Source organism: Solanum stenotomum, chromosome 7 (assembly GCF_019186545.1).
Source record: "Solanum stenotomum isolate F172 chromosome 7, ASM1918654v1, whole genome shotgun sequence".
NCBI classification, from domain to species: Eukaryota; Viridiplantae; Streptophyta; class Magnoliopsida; order Solanales; family Solanaceae; genus Solanum; species Solanum stenotomum.
In genome coordinates this window covers 15,861,371-15,882,296 of record NC_064288.1, presented here as the reverse complement: position 1 = coordinate 15,882,296, position 20,926 = coordinate 15,861,371, and the positions used below count along the sequence as shown (strand labels likewise).

Sequence of the window (20,926 nt, the reverse complement as noted above, 5' to 3'; positions counted from 1 at the left end):
TTATGCTTCCAGAAAATTGAAGGTTCATGAGAGGAACTACCCCACCCATGATTTGGTGATTGCAGCGGTAGTATTTTCTCTCAAGATCTAGCGACATTATATTTATGGAGTCAAGTGTGAGGTATTTACTGATCATCGCAGCTTGCAACATGTGTTCAGTAAGAGAGATCTAAATCGAGGCAGAAGAGATGAATGAAATTGCTCGAGAATTATGATGTGACCATTCAATATCATCCAAGGAAGACCAATGTGGTGGCAGACACGTTGAGCCAAAAAACGATTAACATAGGTAGTTTGGCTTGCTTGGGGTTCCCACCCTTAGCCAGAGAGATTCAAGCTTTGGAGTCTAAGTTCATGTGGTTGTGCATCGCTGAAAAAGGTGGGGTGTTAGCTTGTATTGAGTTTAAGCCCACCTTTTAGAGGAAATTAAGGCTAAGTAATTTGAGGATGTGGATTTGAATAACCTAAAAATTAAGGTGGTGTTTGGGGAGACCCAAGAGGCCACTCTCGATGCAGGACGTGTACTCAATTTTAGTGGAAGGATTTATGTTCTTTGAGTTGGTGACTTGATTCAGAGTATGTTGGTAGAGTCTCATGGTTCACAATACTCTATTCATCTAGGAGTGACAAAGACATATCGGGATTTGAGGCAACTTTATTTGTTGCCTACGATGAAGAAAGATCTTATTGAGTATGTTTCCAAATGTCAAAATTGCCAATAGGTGAAGTATGAACATCAAAGTCTTGTAGATTTACTTCAGAGAATGTTTACTCCTGAGTGGAAGTGGGAAAAGATAGCTATGAATTTTGTTACAGGACTACCTAAGATGGCATTGCCTATGAAATGAGTCACTAGATTTGGTAAGAAGGGTAAGCTTAGCCCTTGATACATTAGTCCATTTGAGATTCTTGAAAGTGTGGGGCCAGTGGATTATAGGCTAACACTGCCACCAGACTTGTCTGGAGTCTACCCAGTTTTTCATGCATTTGTGCTAAAGAATTACCATAGGGATAGGGATTATATCATCAAATGAGACTTAATAGATTTGGACAAGGATTTGCAGTAAAAAGATCTGGTTGTGATTCTTGATTGGGATGTTTGTAGGTTGAGAAAAAAGGATATCAAATCAGTAAAAGTTTAGTGGAGACATCGTCCAATTGAGGAGACTACTTGGGAGATTGAGAGACATGTGAGACAAGTACCCTCACTTGTTTGAGGATTCAAGTAATAACCTTTTTCTAACTTATCCCCTATTTTCTTATTTAATCACTGAGGACAAGCGATAGGTTAATTGGTATAGATTATAACTACCAAACTCGTTCGTTATGAGTGGTCAATAGTTAAATAATCGGGCAAGAAAACTTTCTCGGTATTGACTTCAAATTTTTAGGCTAGGTCAGTCTTAGATGGAATCTGGGTGAGGTGAGGTCAAATATAGGGACATCTAGGAATGGGTGGGATGATATGTCTAGGCTTGGTTTATATTTTATGGTAGCCGAGACATTAAGGAACCTGTAGGGTTTCACGGAATCAAATTCAGGTGAGTAGAACTCCTAGAATCGAATATGGCATGTTGGGTTAAATTTTGGATTGGTAGTTGATTCTCCAACCGGAGGGTTAGTATGGGTGCCACTCACGACGGTCTGGATTGTGACACAAATCTTGTGGCTAGTGTGTGAGACCGAGTGTCAGCCTTTGAGACTATCCCATAGATGCGACACAGTGCTTAGAGCCACAAGTGGCCCCAAGCTGACCTCATGACATATCATGGCACTAAGAATAATATATCAACACAAAACTGAGATATACATGTAGAAGGTAAAACTGAAATATCTTAATAGGTCCATACACTCAAAAAAGACTAATATTTAAGAGACAACATAACATGAAAGAAACTAAATTGTTTGTCTGAAAGCCTCTACTCAAAAGGAGTTGATAGGACAACCCCTAGATAACTCTAAAAGGTCTAAAAACTAAAATGAAGTATTGAAGGAAAACATAAAGAACGTCCTTGAATCATGAAGATTCACTAATAATTAGCAAGGTTGACTGGATCTGTACTAACCACTGGCATGATGATGAGCGTCACAGCCTATATTATCAAACAATATAGGCAGAAAAGTATGTGGTAAGTACTTGAAATGTACTGAGTATGGAGAAATGCATAAAATATGATAAGTCTGTAAAACATACTGATGAAATGACCAAATAAACATAACATGAAAACTGATGATCTGAGGTGAAATACATAGAATAAGGTCCTGAAGTATCTGAAAACATATCATAATGTGGGAGGTATACTAATAATTGTCATAAGCTATTTGAGTTACTACATGGAGTTTAGTATACTACTCCCACACTAAAAAGAGAGTGTCCTACTTGCCAAGATAAGGACCTTGATATCTGAGCTAAGATGAATCCACTTCTAATGTCTATTCGAGATAAATTCTACGAGGGCCCTATTTCTGGGACAAATGGATTGCTTCTAAAGATCTCATGCCTCAACTAATATGTGAGTCTTCATTCCTAGGTCCACTCAGTGCTAAGTATACACAGAATCATGCATAAATACATAAACAATAATAATTTATACCACTGAATCATACTAATAATTAGATAAAATACTTAGTAGCTCATAAATCATGATAAATGAACATAATCTGAAAAATCCTTAATCGAAAGTATCTAAATCATGATAATCATATGCACCGAGATATTATTCAAAATCATCATAATTCATGAAAATCTAATAATTTGAGACATGCATGTGAAAATAACATAGTTATGATCATGAAAATATTTGCATGATATTGGTTCATGATAATGTCATTGAAAATATTGAATTATAATCAATTTATGCAATTTAAGATCAATCATGAAGAAAAAATTGAAATTCAACAAGAACTCATGAAGATCACATAAATCCTAGTTTTGGAAAAATTATAATTTGAGAAATTGAGGTTTCTTTGAGACTCAATGGGTGAAGAAGAACCCATTAAAGAAGTTCTCACATACCTTGAATGAAACCCTAGCTTGAATATTGGGTGGAAGGCATGAAGCTGAATCTCTAGTTTTTGGCTTGAAATAAAACTTGGGAGAGAAGAAATTGAATTTGGGAGAATGAGAGTGAATGGGCCCTATTTCTAGGACAAATGGATTACTTCTAAAGGTCTCATGCCTCAACTAATATGTGAGTCTTCATTCCTAGGTCCACTCAGTGCTAAGTATACATGGAATCATGTATAAATACATAAACATTAATAATTTATACCACTGAATCATACTAATAATTTGATAAAATACTCAATAGCTCATAAATCATGATAAATGAACATAATCTGAAAAATCCTTAATCGAAAGTATCTAAATCATGATATTCCTATGCACCGAGATATTATTCAAAATCATCATAATTCATGAAAATCTAATAATTTGAGACATGCATGTGAAAATAACATAGTTATGATCATGAAAATATTTGCATGATATTGGTTCATGATAATGTCATTGAAAATATTGAATTATAATCAATTCATGCAATTTAAGATCAATCATGAAGAAAAAATTGAAACTCAACAAGAACTCATGAAGATCACACAAATCCTAGTTTTGGAAAAATTATAATTTGAGAAATTGAGGTTTCTTTGAGCCTCAATGGGTGAAGAAGAACCCATTAATGAAGTTCTCACATAACTTGAATGAAACCCTAGCTTGAATATTGGGTGGAAGGCATGAAGCTGAATTTCTAGTTTTTGGCTTGAAATAAAACTTGGGAGAGAAGAAATTAATTTGGGAGAATGAGAGTGAATGGGCCCTATTTCTAGGACAAATGGATTGCTTCTAAAGGTCTCATGCCTCAACTAATATGTGAGTCTTCATTCCTAGGTCCACTCAGTGCTAATTGTACACAGAATCATGTATAAATACATAAACAATAATAATTTATACCACTGAATCATACTAATAATTTGATAAAATACTCAATAGCTCATAAATCATGATAAATGAACATAATCTGAAAAATCCTTAATCGAAAGTATCTAAATCATGATAATCATATGCACCGAGATATTATTCAAAATCATCACAATTCATGAAAATCTAATAATTTGAGACATGCATGTGAAAATAACATAGTTATGATCATGAAAATATTTGCATGATATTGGTTCATGATGATATCATTGAAAATATTGAATTATAATCAATTCATGCAATTTAAGATCAATCATGAAGAAAAAATTGAAATTCAACAAGAACTCATGAAGATCACATAAATCCTAGTTTTGGAAAAATTATAATTTGAGAAATTGAGGTTTCTTTGAGACTCAATGGGTGAAGAAGAATCCATTAATGAAGTTCTAACATACCTTGAATGAAACCCTAGCTTGAATATTGGGTGGAAGGCTTGAAGCTGAATCTCTAGTTTTTGGCTTGAAATAAAACTTGGGAGAGAAGAAATTGAATTTGGGAGAATGAGAGTGAATGGGCCCTATTTCTAGGACAAATGGATTGCTTCTAAAGGTCTCATGCCTCAACTAATATGTGAGTCTTCATTCCTAGGTCCACTCAGTGCTAAGTATACACAGAATCACGCATAAATACATAAACAATAATAATTTATACCATTGAATCATACTAATAATTTGATAAAATACTCAATAGCTCATAAATCATGATAAATGAACATAATCTGAAAAATTCTTAATCAAAAGTATCTAAATCATGATAATCATATGCATCGAGATATTATTCAAAATCATCATAATTCATGAAAATCTAATAATTTGAGACATGCATGTGAAAATAACATAGTTATGATCATGAAAATATTTGCATGATATTGGTTCATGATAATGTCATTGAAAATATTGAATTATAATCAATTCATGCAATTTAAGATCAATCATGAAGAAAAAATTGAAATTCAACAAGAACTCATGAAGATCACATAAATCCTAGTTTTGGAAAAATTATAATTTGAGAAATTGAGGTTTCTTTGAGACTCAATGGGTGAAGAAGAACCCATTAATGAAGTTCTAACATACCTTGAATGAAACCCTAGCTTGAATATTGGGTGGAAGACTTGGAGCTGAATCTCTAGTTTTTGGCTTGAAATAAAACTTGGGAGAGAAGAAATTGAATGTGGGAGAATGAGAGTGAATGGAGAGGTTACAATCTTTAAGAATCATTTATACCCATTTAGATTAGCTCAAAATGACATAATAGAGTTGTTAAAAAGTCAGAAAAGATCAAAATAACCCTCATTAAAAATTGTTGAAGGTCATCTACAGACACTTTTCAAGGACCATAGAAAGGTCCACGGACTGTGAAAGAGGTGTGTAGAAATCAGGGTAATTTTCTGATTTCTGAAGTTTGACTCTACGGACCAATCTATGGTCTGTAAAGATTTCTATGGCCCATCCTTGCCATACGTTAAAGTCAGAGATTTCTCTAAATTTTTGAAGTTTCAAGACTTTAGTCTTTTTACGATCCATAATCCTTTAATGACCCGTAAATTCCACTCGTCCTGCTCAAGTTCCAAAATTTCAACTCTCTGAACTTTCGATTTACGAGTAGGCCTACAGCCCGTGAAAAATTATACAGACCGTAAAGGCTCTAGTAAACCTAAAACCTAAAACTCTACTTCTGAAGTCCAATCCACGGATGACATCTACAATCTGTGAAAGTTTGTACGGTCCGTAAATATTTTCCATAAAAGCCAAATTCTGTGGACTTTCATAATTCTTTAGCACTTTCTTGAATTTTCTCAGTTAGGCACTTTTCAGGTGTTACAGTGAGAGATTGATCTGAGTTGTAGCCATTTTTTGTGCCAACAAAATTATTTTGTGTTCTCAACTAAAGTTGAAGGAGAAAAATGATTTGCTTATATTGGTGTTAATAGATCTTTTGAGTTCTTTGAATGATAAAATTCTTTTTTACTAAACTCACATATAAAAATATTGAGATTATCTGACTTGATATGTAATTTAATATTCAGATCAATGATTCTTACAAAATTATGAGAAAAAGTGTTAACAAAGTGATGTTTGTGAAAAGAAATTTATAATCATGATTTGTTTGTGCTTGATGTTTATCAAATTATGGAAATAGACATACATTGATATTGAATTTGATAAGTTTTTGTTCAATATTGTCTATACTTGGATGTTGTTGGTTTTTGGTTCATGCTATTCTAGAACACTCAAAATAGACTGTTTAAGTTATAGTTTTGAATTTCACTATATCTTATGATATGGTTCATGTGTAAATATCCCATGCAATATAATAATATTGCTGTATACATGTGAATACATAAAATTATTTTTCTATGCAGTATTTTTCTTGTTTTAACATTAACGGAAAAAAGAAGGAATTAAGGGATTATATGTTGGGGTAGGTATGGATTTTTTTAATTTCATTTTGAATGATAGAAAAGGTTCAAGTTGTATGGATTTCTTTTGTATCTACTATTTTGAAGAATGGCTATACAGATTACAAATATTCTCTCTGAAAAGTTAATTATAAATTGTAAAAATCTACCATTATAAAGATTTGAAAGTATAGAGGTGACTAGTTAAAGTTATGTTGATTGCTTTCGAAATGGAAGAAAAAAAGGATATATCATATTTCTGATTGGATGTTTATTGAGTATGTTAATAATAAGTGTTGCATATAAATTGTGTTTATTAATAATGTATTAGTGGGAAAAACTGATGATTAAACATTATGGTGATGAGAAAAAAATGAGTTTATTGAAGAATCTTGTTTCTTTTATAGAGTGAGTATATTATCATACTAGTGTTGTTGAAAGTGATTTTTGAAAATGACAATTTCAAAGAGGACAATTTTTTTTAATGACGATTTAAACTTGTCTTGTTAAAATATAATGTTAATTTTTGATGCATTATTTTGAAAAGAAGACATTGATAATATATGAGAGGTGCCAGAATTTTGAAACTAAATAAAGTGATTTTTTTGTGGAACTAAGGGGCACAATGATGTAAAATGAATTTCAAAAGTCATTGATGGTTATGTGTCTATCCTTAACAGTGTCACAAGATGAAAAATAGCCAAACAAATTTTGTTGTTTAGGATTTGACTGATATTGAAACTAAATGATTAAGAGACTTCTTAGTGAGTATTCCAATTGGAATAAATCAACATATATGTTTGTGTTTATATATTGTGATAGCTAAAAAGAAAAACCTATAGTAAAATATGAATTTTCATTGGCAATTTGAGACATTATGTGATAAAGCAGTTGTTGTGAGATGAAATTGTTTACGTAAATTATATGTAGTCAGAAGTGAATCAGATTAACTCATAGACTAAGTAAAATATCGAGGGGAGTGAGACTTTTGTCAATTTGAGAAGATCAACAGTGATGGTAACTCAATATATGTGATTGGAGATTCCATGAATTAGATTCATATGGATAATAACAAATCATTAGTTGATCAAGTAAGTACTATAAAATTATGTCTCTCCTATAATGTGTGAATATAGTGCGATGGTGCAAGATAAAGTGAGGTTGAATCATACTCTTAATCAAAATCATATCCTTTTATAGGTGGTGTATTACTCTGCAGAATACACTTGATGATTGGACCTATATGAGTGTGTGGTGGTGCCTCTCCTATGAAATTGTAATAAATTCTAGAGCACTCATGAATACTAGGACACGCGCGTAGCCTCTTAGCGCATATCTGTGATAACGACAAAGATTGTGCGAGTATAATATGATAGAATAAGACCCTAGACTTACAAAAGAGTTCTTGATTCATAGAAGCTCTAAATTTCACCAATTGTTCTATAAGCTTAATCTTTTGGTTTATCTGAGTCTGATTCATAGTCTACGAGACACTAAATTCAACACATTGTACATATCATATGTGAAAACCCAAATTTTATTTTATTATAATCTTTGATATTCTTTTTGAGATATATGGGAGGGATTGTTGGGAAAATATTTTAGTATCTCAAAAAAATATCTTAATCCAATATTATCATTTCATCATTTTAATATGCCATTAATTAGCCTTGGAATGAACGGTTAATGAGAAAATATTAAAGCTCTCTAAATGTTATTTTGACCAAATAAATACATCATTATACTCTTTCTTAGTTGCTTATACAGTAAAACCTTACTAAATTAATATAGCTAGGACAGTAAAATATTATTATTTTGTATAGGTATTATTTAATCAATAAATTAATAATTATTAGTTTATAGAGTATTTTGAGATTCAACGTCCTTGTGATGCTAGGATAATAAGAGCTTTCAAGATGTATTATCGGAACAGATTTTATCGTAAGATATTAGAAGGCTATGAAGTGGGACATGAAACTGATCGAGGATTGATTAATGTTTTGGATGCTATTAATTTTGCAATCCCGGCTTGGACGATAAATGTTCAACAAGAGACAACAACAAATTGTTTTCGCTGCAAAATTTGTTTGGAGGATGAAATCTCAAAGAATTTGAATGAACCCACTTGTGAAAACGTCATTCATTGAGATCATGATTAATGATCTCGATTACCGCAATAAAATGGACATCAATAACCTATTGGATTATCCATGTGAAAATTATACATATTCAGAAGTCCAGAGTTTAGAAAATTGTGGATACCATAAAAAAATAATGTTGATGATGAAGTTGTAGATGATACAATACCTTTGGAACCAGTTACGTGTAAGGGAACACTTATCGTATCTAGAACTCTTCACAATTTTATGGTGCAAATCGAAAAGACAACACCGGAATTTTTGAATGCAATAAGAAAAAATAGAGATTAACTTCAACTAGATTTAAAGTTTAACAAAAAAACAAAACACAATAGAATCACATTTCACTGAATTGTCTTAGATATATTTGTACTTTTAAAGAATTATCAATTTATAATATTAATGGGACCATATATTTATATAGGGGTCTTCAAAAAAATATATTATCTTATTATCTTATCGAAATAATTGATTTTTTCCATTAGCCCAAGTCGAAACCAAAGGAAAATATTATCTTAGAGAAATTATTATATTATCGAGTACTAATTCAGTGAGATTTTACTGTATTCTTCATATTATTGATATGAAATTCATCCGTTGGAATCTTTTCACCAGGATCAAAAAGATGATATCTTAATCTTATATATAGTGATACATTCTTCTTATGAGGAGATAGAGAAAAACACATCATATTATAAATTCTTCCTTATATATATAGCTCTTACTTTGTGTTGGGTTTGTTCTTTTGAAAGGGATCTAGCTCTTAATTTTATACTAAAAGAGTTTGTTGAGTGTCGAGAATATATCTCTATCTGGTGAAATATTCTTAAAGATAGTGTCATTGATATATTTCAAGCTACGTAGATTTTCTACAGGTTTTTGTAATGAAGTATTTTTAAAAAGATTTCCAACACTTGCAACAACGTGAAGGTCGCGACTTGAAACCTTTAGGGACGACATTTTTGGGTTTTAATTTGTAGCAACTTTCGTCGCCACTAAAAGTCCAATTTCATGTAGTGACTCTTGGACTCAGTAGCGTACATAAGATTTTTATAAGCGGTATTGACATTTAAAAAAAACATAACATTATATTAATTAAAATTACCTAAGAGTCTAAGACGTACTAATAAAACATAAATCAAGTAAACTACTGCAACTCTTAACAATAAGTTTTCATGAAATTAAGTTCATAATCAAAAAGAAAATAATGAAATAATTGGGAAGCAGCGAAAGATTGCTTCACAATTAATGATAAAGAACACGCTGCTAGACTAGTTGACCAATTAGTCTAGCAGCTGAACATTATGGCTATAATTATGCGAGATTTTCTTTCGCTAATTATGGTCCATATTATTGTCATGTACGAAAACTCGTGCTACAAAATATTTTTTCTAGCACTAGACTCAAAAAAGTCAAACATCTCTGAATATCCGAGGTGGAAATTAGCATCAAAGAGTTGTATAATATTTGTGGTAAGGGTGAAAATTCAAACACGATTAATATCAATAAATGGTTTGAGAAATTAACTCTGAATATAATCGTGAAGATGATTGCTGATAAGAGATACATATCTCTAAAGAAAGACGAAGATGCACAATGTTTTAGAAAGGAAGCCTAACAACATTTAGCAATCTGGCAAGACTTGTGAATTATTTTAAGATAGGTTGACGGTAGATCGTACTAAAGTCATACCCTACTAATGTCACTTGTGAATAATTTCAATGATAAGTAGAACAAAGATCGTATTAAAATCATGTCTTATTGACATAACTTGTGAAAGCGTATTGTTTTCGTTCTTCTGAATAAGTAGTGTTCAAGTCCACATTTGCACAAAATTCATGAATGAAAAAAAAGGGGGTCTTATATTATCCTACTTGTGTAAATCTCCCTTGAGGAGATGAAGAGTGAAGATCAAAAATGCCTTTTCACGTTTATTTTGGTTATTTTAATGGAGAATTTGTTTTTATTAATTGTATTTCAGATATGGGCTATGAGCCTACGACCAAGTATTAATTGGTGGGAGGTCATTGGCCCAGCATAGTCGAACAGTGCAGAGTCAATCACAAAAACCACAAGTTCTACTTTGTTTAGACCCATTTTGACTAGGGATGGTAATAGGGCGAGGTGGATGCTGCCCAGAATGGGTTTAAGGCTTATGTGGAGTGGGGCGGGTTTAAGGTTGTGCGGAGCGGGTGGAATACAGGGCAGCTTGTAGTGGGTTTTTTAAAAAATTAATGCAGGGTGGGTTGTGGGTATATTTAATTTTATGTGGATTCAAACTTAATTTTAACTTTTTACATGTTATAAGAGTGATAAAACATTATTTATTAAGAAATTTCTTTAAAACTATTAAAATATTCAAGATAGAAAATGAAAATGGTTCAACAAAAATAATACAATTTCTTACATGTTTCCCAATTGACCTCCAAAAACTAAATTTTTAAGTCACTATCCTATTAAATTAATAAAACTTAGTGAAAAAATGAATTTATTTTTATGAATTTTAGTTTTAGTATCAAACTTAACTAGAAAAAAGAAATATTTAAATAACTATGCGGAGTGGATTCATGCAGAGCAGGTCTATGTGGGGTGGGGCGGGTGTAAATGAAAAAAGTTGCTATGCGGGGCGGGGTAGATTAAAAATAGAAAAATTATGCGGTTAAGCAAACTTATACTACTTAATTACTCATCATAGCTATAGTTTGCTATAATTACCACTCGCGGCTAACATTAACCATTAATTACGTGGGCTAACTTCGAGTTGTATAATTAACCACATTTGTATATGTATAATTCGCCATATTTGTATAATTCGCAACTAGCAATTCTTCGTTTGATTTGTATTTGTATACGATAGTTTATATTTGTATATGACGATGATTTCCTTTGGTTTTTCAGTTTTGTCACCATATACATTCATTCTTTTTGTGCATGACTTTTTAAAGTTTGTATAAACATGTAGTTTTCGAATTTTGTATAATATAATTTATATAATGTAATTTGTATAATATATTTTGTATAACTGTTTAAAGTTCATATGTTTATGTTTGTAGCAATTTGTTATTTCAAGTTTTATCATATTTGTATAATTTCAGACTTTATATTAGTCAATTATACAAAAACACGCGAATTATACAAATTATTGCCCTCTCTCGCTCGCCTCTCTCCTCCTTCTCCCAATCTCGCTTGCCATATATACAAATGCATATGTATAATATACAATTATCTAATCGATATACATATACAATTCACCTCTCTCCCACTCTCTACCATCTCTCGCTATCCTCTCTCCTCCCTCTCCCAATCTCGCTCGCCTCTCTCCTCCCTCTCCCAATCTCGCTCGCCTCTCTCCTCCCTCTCCCAATCTCGCTTGCCATATATACAAATACATATGTATAATATACAATTATTTAACCAATATACATATACAATTCACCTCTCTCCCATTTTCTGCCCTCTCTCACTCACCTCTCTCCTCCTTATAGCATGTAGCTACGAATTGTAATTATCAAACTATAGCTATGGAGCGTAATTAGGCTATTTTTGAGTGGCTATGTGCGAAAGTTCCTCATTACGGGTTAAGCTCAACCCGCCCCGCCCCTGCCCACACCGCCCCATTACCATCCCTAATTTCGACGAGTAAACTTAAATAATTTCGTTTTTACTTCTACCAATGTTTCTTTTCGCTTTTGGCAATGGTTTGCATAGGTACTTCCATCCACTTTTGCATCGGTTAAGAAGGGTAGTGTGATAGTTGATTAGAGTTATGTAGATATTAGTAAAGTTGGGTTTAGTAATGACTATATCTATGTATTATTTTAAGTATTTGTTATATATGCAGAGATTAGTTATTTATGTATTAGTTATTCTATCTTCTATCATGTATAAAGTAATGCATAGATTCCCTCATAATTTATGCATGCATTAGTTATGCGGATTTCAAATTCTGAACCAAAAAATTGTATTAATTTTATGCATAAATAACGTATTTCCTATTTACCTACCAAATGTCATATAAGTTATAACAAAGATTAATACAGAAATAACACAAACCTTATCTAGCTACCAAACGACCCGTACATAGTGTAGTATAATACAATAATTAAATGGAGTGTTTCATCTATACAAGAAGTGACACGATTTAATCAATAAGATAAGAAATTTTGAATACCGTTTGCAGTTATTGATCATTTTAGAAGTTTGGTATATTCATCCCAACAAGTGTTGCAAAGAGTTTGTCCCATATTATAAGTCACCTTTTTCATTTGCACTTGCATTAAGAAATAATGTAATTTTACCCTTATGCCCTTATTTAATGTTTGTTTATGACTACTTTGTAATAAATGATGAAATGTTAGATTTCAAGAATATAAATGCATTTGGATGACCATTTAAATTTTACTTTTTGGAGCCAAATTTTTTCACCAATTGATCCAAAAAAAATTAAAAATCAAGTTTTTCCCACCTCAATTTTCCTATATATTTTGTGTAAAATGTTTTTTTATATGTTTATATATAAATTCTTAAAGCAAAACATGACAACATCACAAAATATTCAAATTTCATTACTTTAAATTGATCTAAATTTTCCTGCTAAATCTGATGTTATTGATAATGAAATTAGACGACAAATGAATTTTAGTTCTAGTTTGACAAATCATTTGTTTTTTTATTTAAATGGTGCATAACTCCTTTATTTGGATCTTGATTTTTCTCAATATGGCCTTCACATGTTTTGGTTGAATCTTCTATTTTTACATCCTTTGAACTTTTTGAAATGTCATCTTCCCTGATAAAATTTGTTGAAGCTTCAACTTTCAAGATTATTTTTGAATATTTTTTCATCTTTTATTTTTAATTTGTTTGTTGATATTTTTTTTCAAAATCAGATTTTATAGAATAAGTAGTGAATAAAGAAAGTAGTTAATTAATGAATGAAGTACTCTCCCAATGAAATTAATTACTTGTAGATTTTCTAGGTTAGTCAAAGTAATTACATTTTCAAGATTAATTAATTAATCAATCAAGGGTATAATGGGAAAAATATGGTAATTTATGCATAAATTTTATAAAATAACATATATTGTGGTCCAGCTATTTTTAAAAAGGGGTGACTTATAATATGAGACGGAGGGAGTATGTTGTATATATAACGATAAGTTTTAATGTCATGAGATCATTTACAAATAGTTGTGCAACTTGCCAAATTAAGAGTGTCCGTGATTTGTTTAGCAACAAATTCAGCACTATGTCCCTTCATGCATACTTTTACTTTTATTTAGCAAGAGATAACAATACCATGTCAAGAATGGATGCATATGATAGGAAAAGAAAGACAAACTAAATGCACTAAATTTTCGTTATGAGCAAGATTCAGAAAAAGATCGGACCATAAAAAATTTATCTTATGTCTGAGAAGTAAAAGGCGCATTCGTTTTGACCATTTCATAGAGTATAACATTGTAGAGATTATTTATTGCTTGCACTTTTCTTCTCCTTTTATATTTATCATCATTGTTTTGCGGTGGATGTTTCCACCTCTACTCTTCTTTTAGAGAGAAACTAACTTTAGCAAAAGACGAGTACACTTCTTTTTCTTTTCTTGACCAAGACTTTTAATTCACCATACTCACCCAAGTTAGCTAAACCTAGTTTTGGCATGCAAGCTCATTATTTACCATGAAGAACTACTCCTCTGTTTCTATTTATTTATTTATTTATTCATTTTTTACTTGATATATTTATTAAGTAAATAATAATTGACATAGTAAATTTATCATTTCATCGCTATTAATTGATAGAATTCTATAATCAATTTACTCATTAAAGAAATTCTACCTTTTTTCAAAAACATTAATTGTCTAAATAAATTAAGGGTATGATAGGTAAAAATTATTGTCATTTCTTGATTTGTCCAAAATGACAAATAAAAAGTCAAAATTAGTTGTCCACTATTGACTTGACCACCCCTTAAGAAATACTACCTCTGTCCACTTTTAATTGTCATGTTGTGTTTTTTGAAAGTCAATTTGATTAGTTTTCAAAGTTAAATTAGATTGCATTAATTCGATATTTTTTTTAAAAAAATAGATATTTAAAAACAATACGAAAATTACTATAAATTGCAATTTTTTGCATATTAATATGATGAAAAAAATACGCCGTAAAATATTAGTCAAAGTTCTTATAGTTTGACTCTAAAAAAAACCATGACAAATAAAAGTGGACGGATGAAGTAATAAATAATAAGAGTAATATTATTATATTATCTTTTGACTTTATTAAATTTAATACTTTGAAAAATGTGTTAGATGATAAATAATATTTAATAGCAAGGGTAAAATAGATACAAAAAATAAGTTATCTCTTGATTTTTCTAAATTGAACAAGTATTGTTGGATAACTATTTTTAATATAATGGGCAATTATTATTGAACGGAGGAGTAACAAACTACCCTACTTAATTGGTGCAATTTACAAGTATATATATGGTTATAAGTTATAACCTTGTCTAAGGAAATGTAATTAGTGGTTGACATTTCAAAGGTAACCACAATTAGCAGATTGCTACTCTTGACTAGTTGTAGTCAATTAAAGTCACAGCACAAGACAAAAACATAAAAGAATTAAAGAAACAAAAACCAGAGGAGGACACATGCCAGGCAGCATAATGAAAACACGAGGGAGCCTTCACTTTTTTCCGGTTAAAGTGAATTTTTCTTTTTAATAAGTACAACTTTAATACCAACCTAACCTTCCATTATACTTTTTTGTTTTTGTTTTTGTGAATAACCTTCCATTATACTCTCTTTGTCCACTTTATATGACATTCTTTTTTTTTTGATCCATCCAAAAATATAATTTAAAGTATTTTAGTTTTAAAATTTTTCTTTTTACTTTTAATAAAATAATTTACAATTACACAAATATTTAAGAATTATTTTAGACCATAAATTTTAAAAATTCTTCTTTTTTTTTCTTAACACCGTACCAAATCAAATGAGGGTTACTTTCTTGAATTTAAAGAAGCAAAACAGAAGTGCATTAGCTAGTAGAGAAGTTGACACAGAAATACTTCCAAAGGGGAACATACTAGCAATAGAGTAGAGAAAGAATTCTCTTAATTTTCACCATGATAAGCTAATGATGGATATTTGTTTTTCTTGGGCTGGCCAAAATCTTTCTGTTTATAAAGCCAATTTACTGCTAAAAACCCAAGAAAATACTCCAAACACTAAATTAATAAGTTCTAATATAGACACAAACCAACTATTAATACGACACTACTAGTCCTATATATGTTGTCAATCTTCTCTTATTTGAGGATCAAGAAGCACAAGTTGGCAGCAAGCAGCTCGAAAAGAATCCCCTAACACCTTTCTGCAACAAGTGACCAAAAGTACAAAAACCAAAAAGTTAGCCAAAAGAAAGTCTGAAGGTATTACTCCCACCGTTCACTTTTACTTATCATTTTTTATATATTAAAAAAATACTATTTTTTATATTATTAATTAATACGATAGTGTAGTAAATATTTATATTAATAATTATTTTCTTAATATATGTGTCAAATAAAAAAAAGACAAATAAAAATAAACGAGAGACTTTAAAAAGTCTTATCACATTAATGTAGTAAATTGACAATATCTGCTAGCTCCTTTGGATTTTTTTTAAAAATTGGGTATTCATAATCAATGGCACAGATTTCACAGAAAAAAGAAGCGATTCCCAAAGATTTTTCATTTCCACATCTCCAACACAAGAGAAACAAAAAATAAATAGAAAAAAACAAAGTACATAAAAGTAAGGCGATGACTTTCCCTTTGAAGGTAGACATAGGACATTGCCCTCTAATAATAGGAGGACCCAGAGCAGTGGTGATGAAATTATAAATAAATTTTATTTTAATAGGAGGTTTCAGGTTTGAGTCGTCTTTGTTAGAAAATATTTGACCTTCAATATGTCACTTTTCGGTGATAACTCAAATTTAGCCAAAATTCAACATGGATACTGAATACAATTAGAATTAGTAAGATAAGATCTAACCCCTTTGTTTGTACTCTTCTATTTGAGGTTTTCTTTTTCTTTTTACTCCCTCTGTTTGACTTGGCGACACCATGTTTAAGTAAATAAGGAAAAAAATTCAATCTTGCAAACTTCGATTAAAGTTATGTTAAATGTATCAAAATGTCATTTAATTTTATAACCTTAAACATGTCATTGAAAAAATTGAAATTACAATTTTTTTAAAAATTAAGCGAGATCATTCTTTTTTTAAATAGACTAAAACAGATCATTCTTTTTAGGGAAAAGGTCCTGATTTACCCCTAAACTTTATGATTTGGAGCTGATATACCCTCCATTTAAAAAATGGCTCCTATATGCCCCTGCCGTTATAGAAATGGCTCATATATGCCCTTTTACTTAACAGAAATTTTTTTAATAAATTAAAAATTAATTTTTTTTACTTTAATTTAAGAAAATGTCATGTGGCTTTTAAAATACCCTCTAATTGGAAAAGGAGATAATTTAAAAGCTACATGACATTTCCTTAAATTAAAGTAAAAAAAATTAATTTTTAATTTATTAAAAAAATTTCTGTTAAGTAAAAGGGCATATATGAGCCATTTCTATAACGGCAGGGGCATATAGGAGCCATTTTTTAAACGGAGGGTATATCAGCTCTAAATCATAAAGTTTAGGGGTAAATCAGGACCTTTTCCCTTCTTTTTATACTCTTTCCGTTCACTTTTACTTGTCACTTATTCCAAAATTAGATTTTCATTTTTACTCGTCAGTTTTGACATATCAAGTAAAGACAATAATTTTTTTTCCATGTTTCACGCTCAACATTAAATACTTATTTTTCAAATCAATTTTCAAGACATCATTTAATTGGAATAGTTTGATAAAATACATATATCAATAATTATTTTTTTAATGAGTGTGCCGAATAAATGTACGACAGATAAAACTAAACGGAGGGAGTATCAATTAAAAAAAGTATTGAATAATAAATGAAAAAAAAAAAAAAACAAGAACAGGGATAATGAAAAAGTGAGTAAAAAAGGGCATAATAAGAAAGGCAACACTAGGAGAAGAATGGGTTACCCTTGTAGGCTTAGAGTGGAGCAATTGAGGGGAAATCTTGTAGAGATCTTCATCTACTGCTTTGGGTGCTCTTCTAGGTGGAGGTGGAGATGGTGGAACAGTGCTTGTGTCTCTTTTCTCTTCATCATATTCACAATTGCACACCACCCACCCCTCTTTTCTTGCTTTTCCAACACCTTCATTAGTAATACTTGCTTTTCTCTGTAAAAAACAAAATAATCATGCTTCTCACTTGAGTTTACTAGTAATAGTAACCATTTAAAACTAGGCACAGAAAGGTCATTTAATTGCTGGTACAAAAGTAATTAAATATAGAACAAAAAGGTTGTGCTTTGATTAAAATTCATAGAATGGGCTCTGTACATTCTTACAAAAGATGAAGAACATTAATGGAGTATTTAATGAAGGCTTGCGTGTGAAGTAGCAAAACCAAAACCAAAACCATTTAATGTTTTCACATGTTCAACCCTCCATTTATTTTATTTACGGATAGAAAAAAGAAAGTCCCCTCTTTAATAATTATGCAAGTACTCAGTAAATGACAATAGAGGTTCGATCCCCACCGATTAAAAGAAAAAAATAATTGATACCTTGCTTCAGTAAATTATTGAGACTCCATTTTAAATTTAAAATAAGTACAAATTTTTCAAAAGTTTGTTCTTCATTATTTATCTTCTTCTTTTAAAAAAAAAAAAGGTAAATATTAATTATTTTACATTTTAGAGAAAATAGCTTAGTGCAGTGGCAAATTTACAGCAAAAAAATAGGGCATTCGCACCCGTGGTCTCTTCGTAAAATTAGATATTTTATATGTATATTTTTTAAGATTTTGTATAATATTATATTCTTGCACCCGTACTATGAGAAGTCTAAATGATCCACGTGGTTAAATATTAAACTTTTAACCTTGAGGATTAAAGATCAATTCTCACTTCAATACATTTTACTTGGTGCACCCATGTTCAAAAAATTCTAGATTCGCCTCTGGCTTAGTGTCGTATCGCAATAATTCATTTATAATATAGAATAGAGTGAAGTATTACCTTACGACGAGGGACGACGATCATGGCTGGAGTGAGGATATCATTCTGGTATAGATCTCCGGCGACATACAAATCACGGTCATCAGAGTAGCTGTATCTGAGCAACCCAGCTTGTCTAGCAGATTCAAAGCACTGAGTGAAAGGAATTGGGAAATCATTGTTACAGTCCCAGCTACCAAATGCAGGAATGTGGCCCCTATTCATGAAGTAATAATTGCTCTCCTATCAAAAAAAGAAGAAGAAGAAATCAGAATAAGAACTACTAAAATGTAGCGATCCAAAATAAAGCAAAAAACAAATTAACCATTACATCCATTTTGGGGACTGTAGAATATTGGAGATTGACCTCACAATGGACTCCTCAGAGAGTTCAAAGTTACTGTTTATTAAATCAACAAGGACTATATGAATATATGAAAAGGGGAGGTCTATTATAAAAGGGACGTTGGTTCAGTGGGGTTTATAAAGGCAAAAGAATCAGTAGGGGGTAGGGAAGTGGGGTAGTGAGGGGGATTCAAAGAGATACTGGGATATGAACTTGTAGAATACAGGAAAAGGAACAGAAGAAAAAAGGTGAGAACAGAGAAAGCAAAAGGGCCCACGTATCCAAAAACTGTGATAAATAGACAACAGGGGCCGAGAGGAACTATTTTTTCAGTCTCATTTTATATTTAATTAGTTTGATTTTATACAAAAAAAAAATTAAATTTATAACCTGAAATAAATTATAGATATTTATGTAACTATAAATCATTTAATTAAAATAAAATAAATGTTTTAAAATTAAATATTTAAATAATATAAAAATGTATCATTCTTTTTTGATGGATTAAATAAAAAAATGAGTTATATAAATTGAAACGGAAAGAGTAATACAAAATTACGCTCAATCCACCTCAATAAATGTGGTTTGCCCTGCCGTGTTCACAAACTTTTCTTGTGAAAATATAATACTCCATATGTCCCTAATTACTTGTTCATTTTTTTTTTATTATTTCTCTATTTTGACAAATCAAGAAATGACATTTTTTTTAATCTATTATACCCTCAATTAATTACTTTGAAAAAAGTAGAATTTTTTGAAAATTTTAATTTTTTAATTCATTCACTTCATAATTAATAGGGGTAAAATGATAAACTCACTTGCCAATAATTATTTTCTTAATAGATGTGTCAATTCAAAAGTGAATAAGTAATTAAGGACAAAAGGAGTACTTGTCAAAATTTTATGGGCTTGTTTAAAAAGGCACAATGTAATTGAGATTTTGCGTAATTTGGTATAATTACATTCTTTGACATATTTGGTAGACCAAATAATTTCTTGATAAGCGAGGAATTGAGGGTGTGTCCAATTTTTTTCATGTTTGGTTGTGTAAAATGTTTTGAAAAATATTTTTCAAATCAACTCATATTTCTTAAATTTAAGGAAAATAACTTTCCTTCAAAATGTAAGGAAAATATTTTCCAAAACTTTCCTCCAACTTAAAAATAATTTTTTTGTTGAAAAAAATAAATTTAAAGCATTTTAAAAAAATATTTTTCAACTTCAATTTTTTTAATTCTTTACCCCCCACCTTATCCCTACCCTGACCCCACCCCCCGGCCAGCCTCACTACCACCCCCTCCCCAAAAAAAAAAATTTAAAGTTTGTTTTAAAAAAATATTTCAAATTTCAAATTTTTATTTTTTCACCCCACCCCTCCCCCCCAAAAAAATTAAGTTTGTTTTTAAAAAAATAATTTTAATTTCAAATTTTTATTTTTTTACTCCATCTCACCCCTAGCCCCCATCCCACCCTACCCGGCGACCCCCCTCCCCCCCAAAAAAAAATTAAGTTTATTTAAAAAAAAATATTTTTAATTTCAATTTTTATTTTTTTACCCCATCTCACCCTACCCCCCCCTTCCGTGCCAGCCCCACCACTCCACCCTCCAAAAAAAAAAAATTAAGTTTATTTTTTAAAAATATTTTCAATTTCAATTCAAAAATAATTTTCTACTCTCTAGTAAAAATAAAAGATATTTTCTCAAAAATAATTTTCATTTATAAATCTAACACTAAAAAAACTTTACCAGAAGATATTTTCTAGTCACCAACCAAATATGAGAAAATAAGTAAAAATTCTACTTGTTTTTCAGAATAACATTTTCTAGGAAAACACTTTCCTTCATACCAAACACACCCTGAATGTAATTGAAGGATAGTAATTACATTCTTCAATTCTTAAGGGATGGTTAGAAATTGGTGTAATTACACCATG

At 30.6% G+C, this 20,926-nt stretch overlaps 1 protein-coding gene across 1 annotated transcript; it reads right to left on the bottom strand.

Annotated features, from left to right (window-relative positions):
• Window positions 1-15,584: 15,584 nt before the first annotated feature.
• Window positions 15,585-19,234, bottom strand: LOC125871035 (uncharacterized). Its single transcript, XM_049551619.1, has 4 exons — window positions 18,977-19,234; window positions 18,667-18,888; window positions 17,624-17,824; window positions 15,585-15,892 (listed from the first exon to the last, which is right to left on the bottom strand). The coding sequence occupies exons 1-4, from the start codon at window positions 18,980-18,982 to the stop codon at window positions 15,839-15,841; spliced, it is 483 nt and encodes a 160-aa protein (XP_049407576.1). The 5' UTR covers window positions 18,983-19,234; the 3' UTR covers window positions 15,585-15,838.
• Between the last annotated feature and the right edge of the window lie 1,692 nt (window positions 19,235-20,926).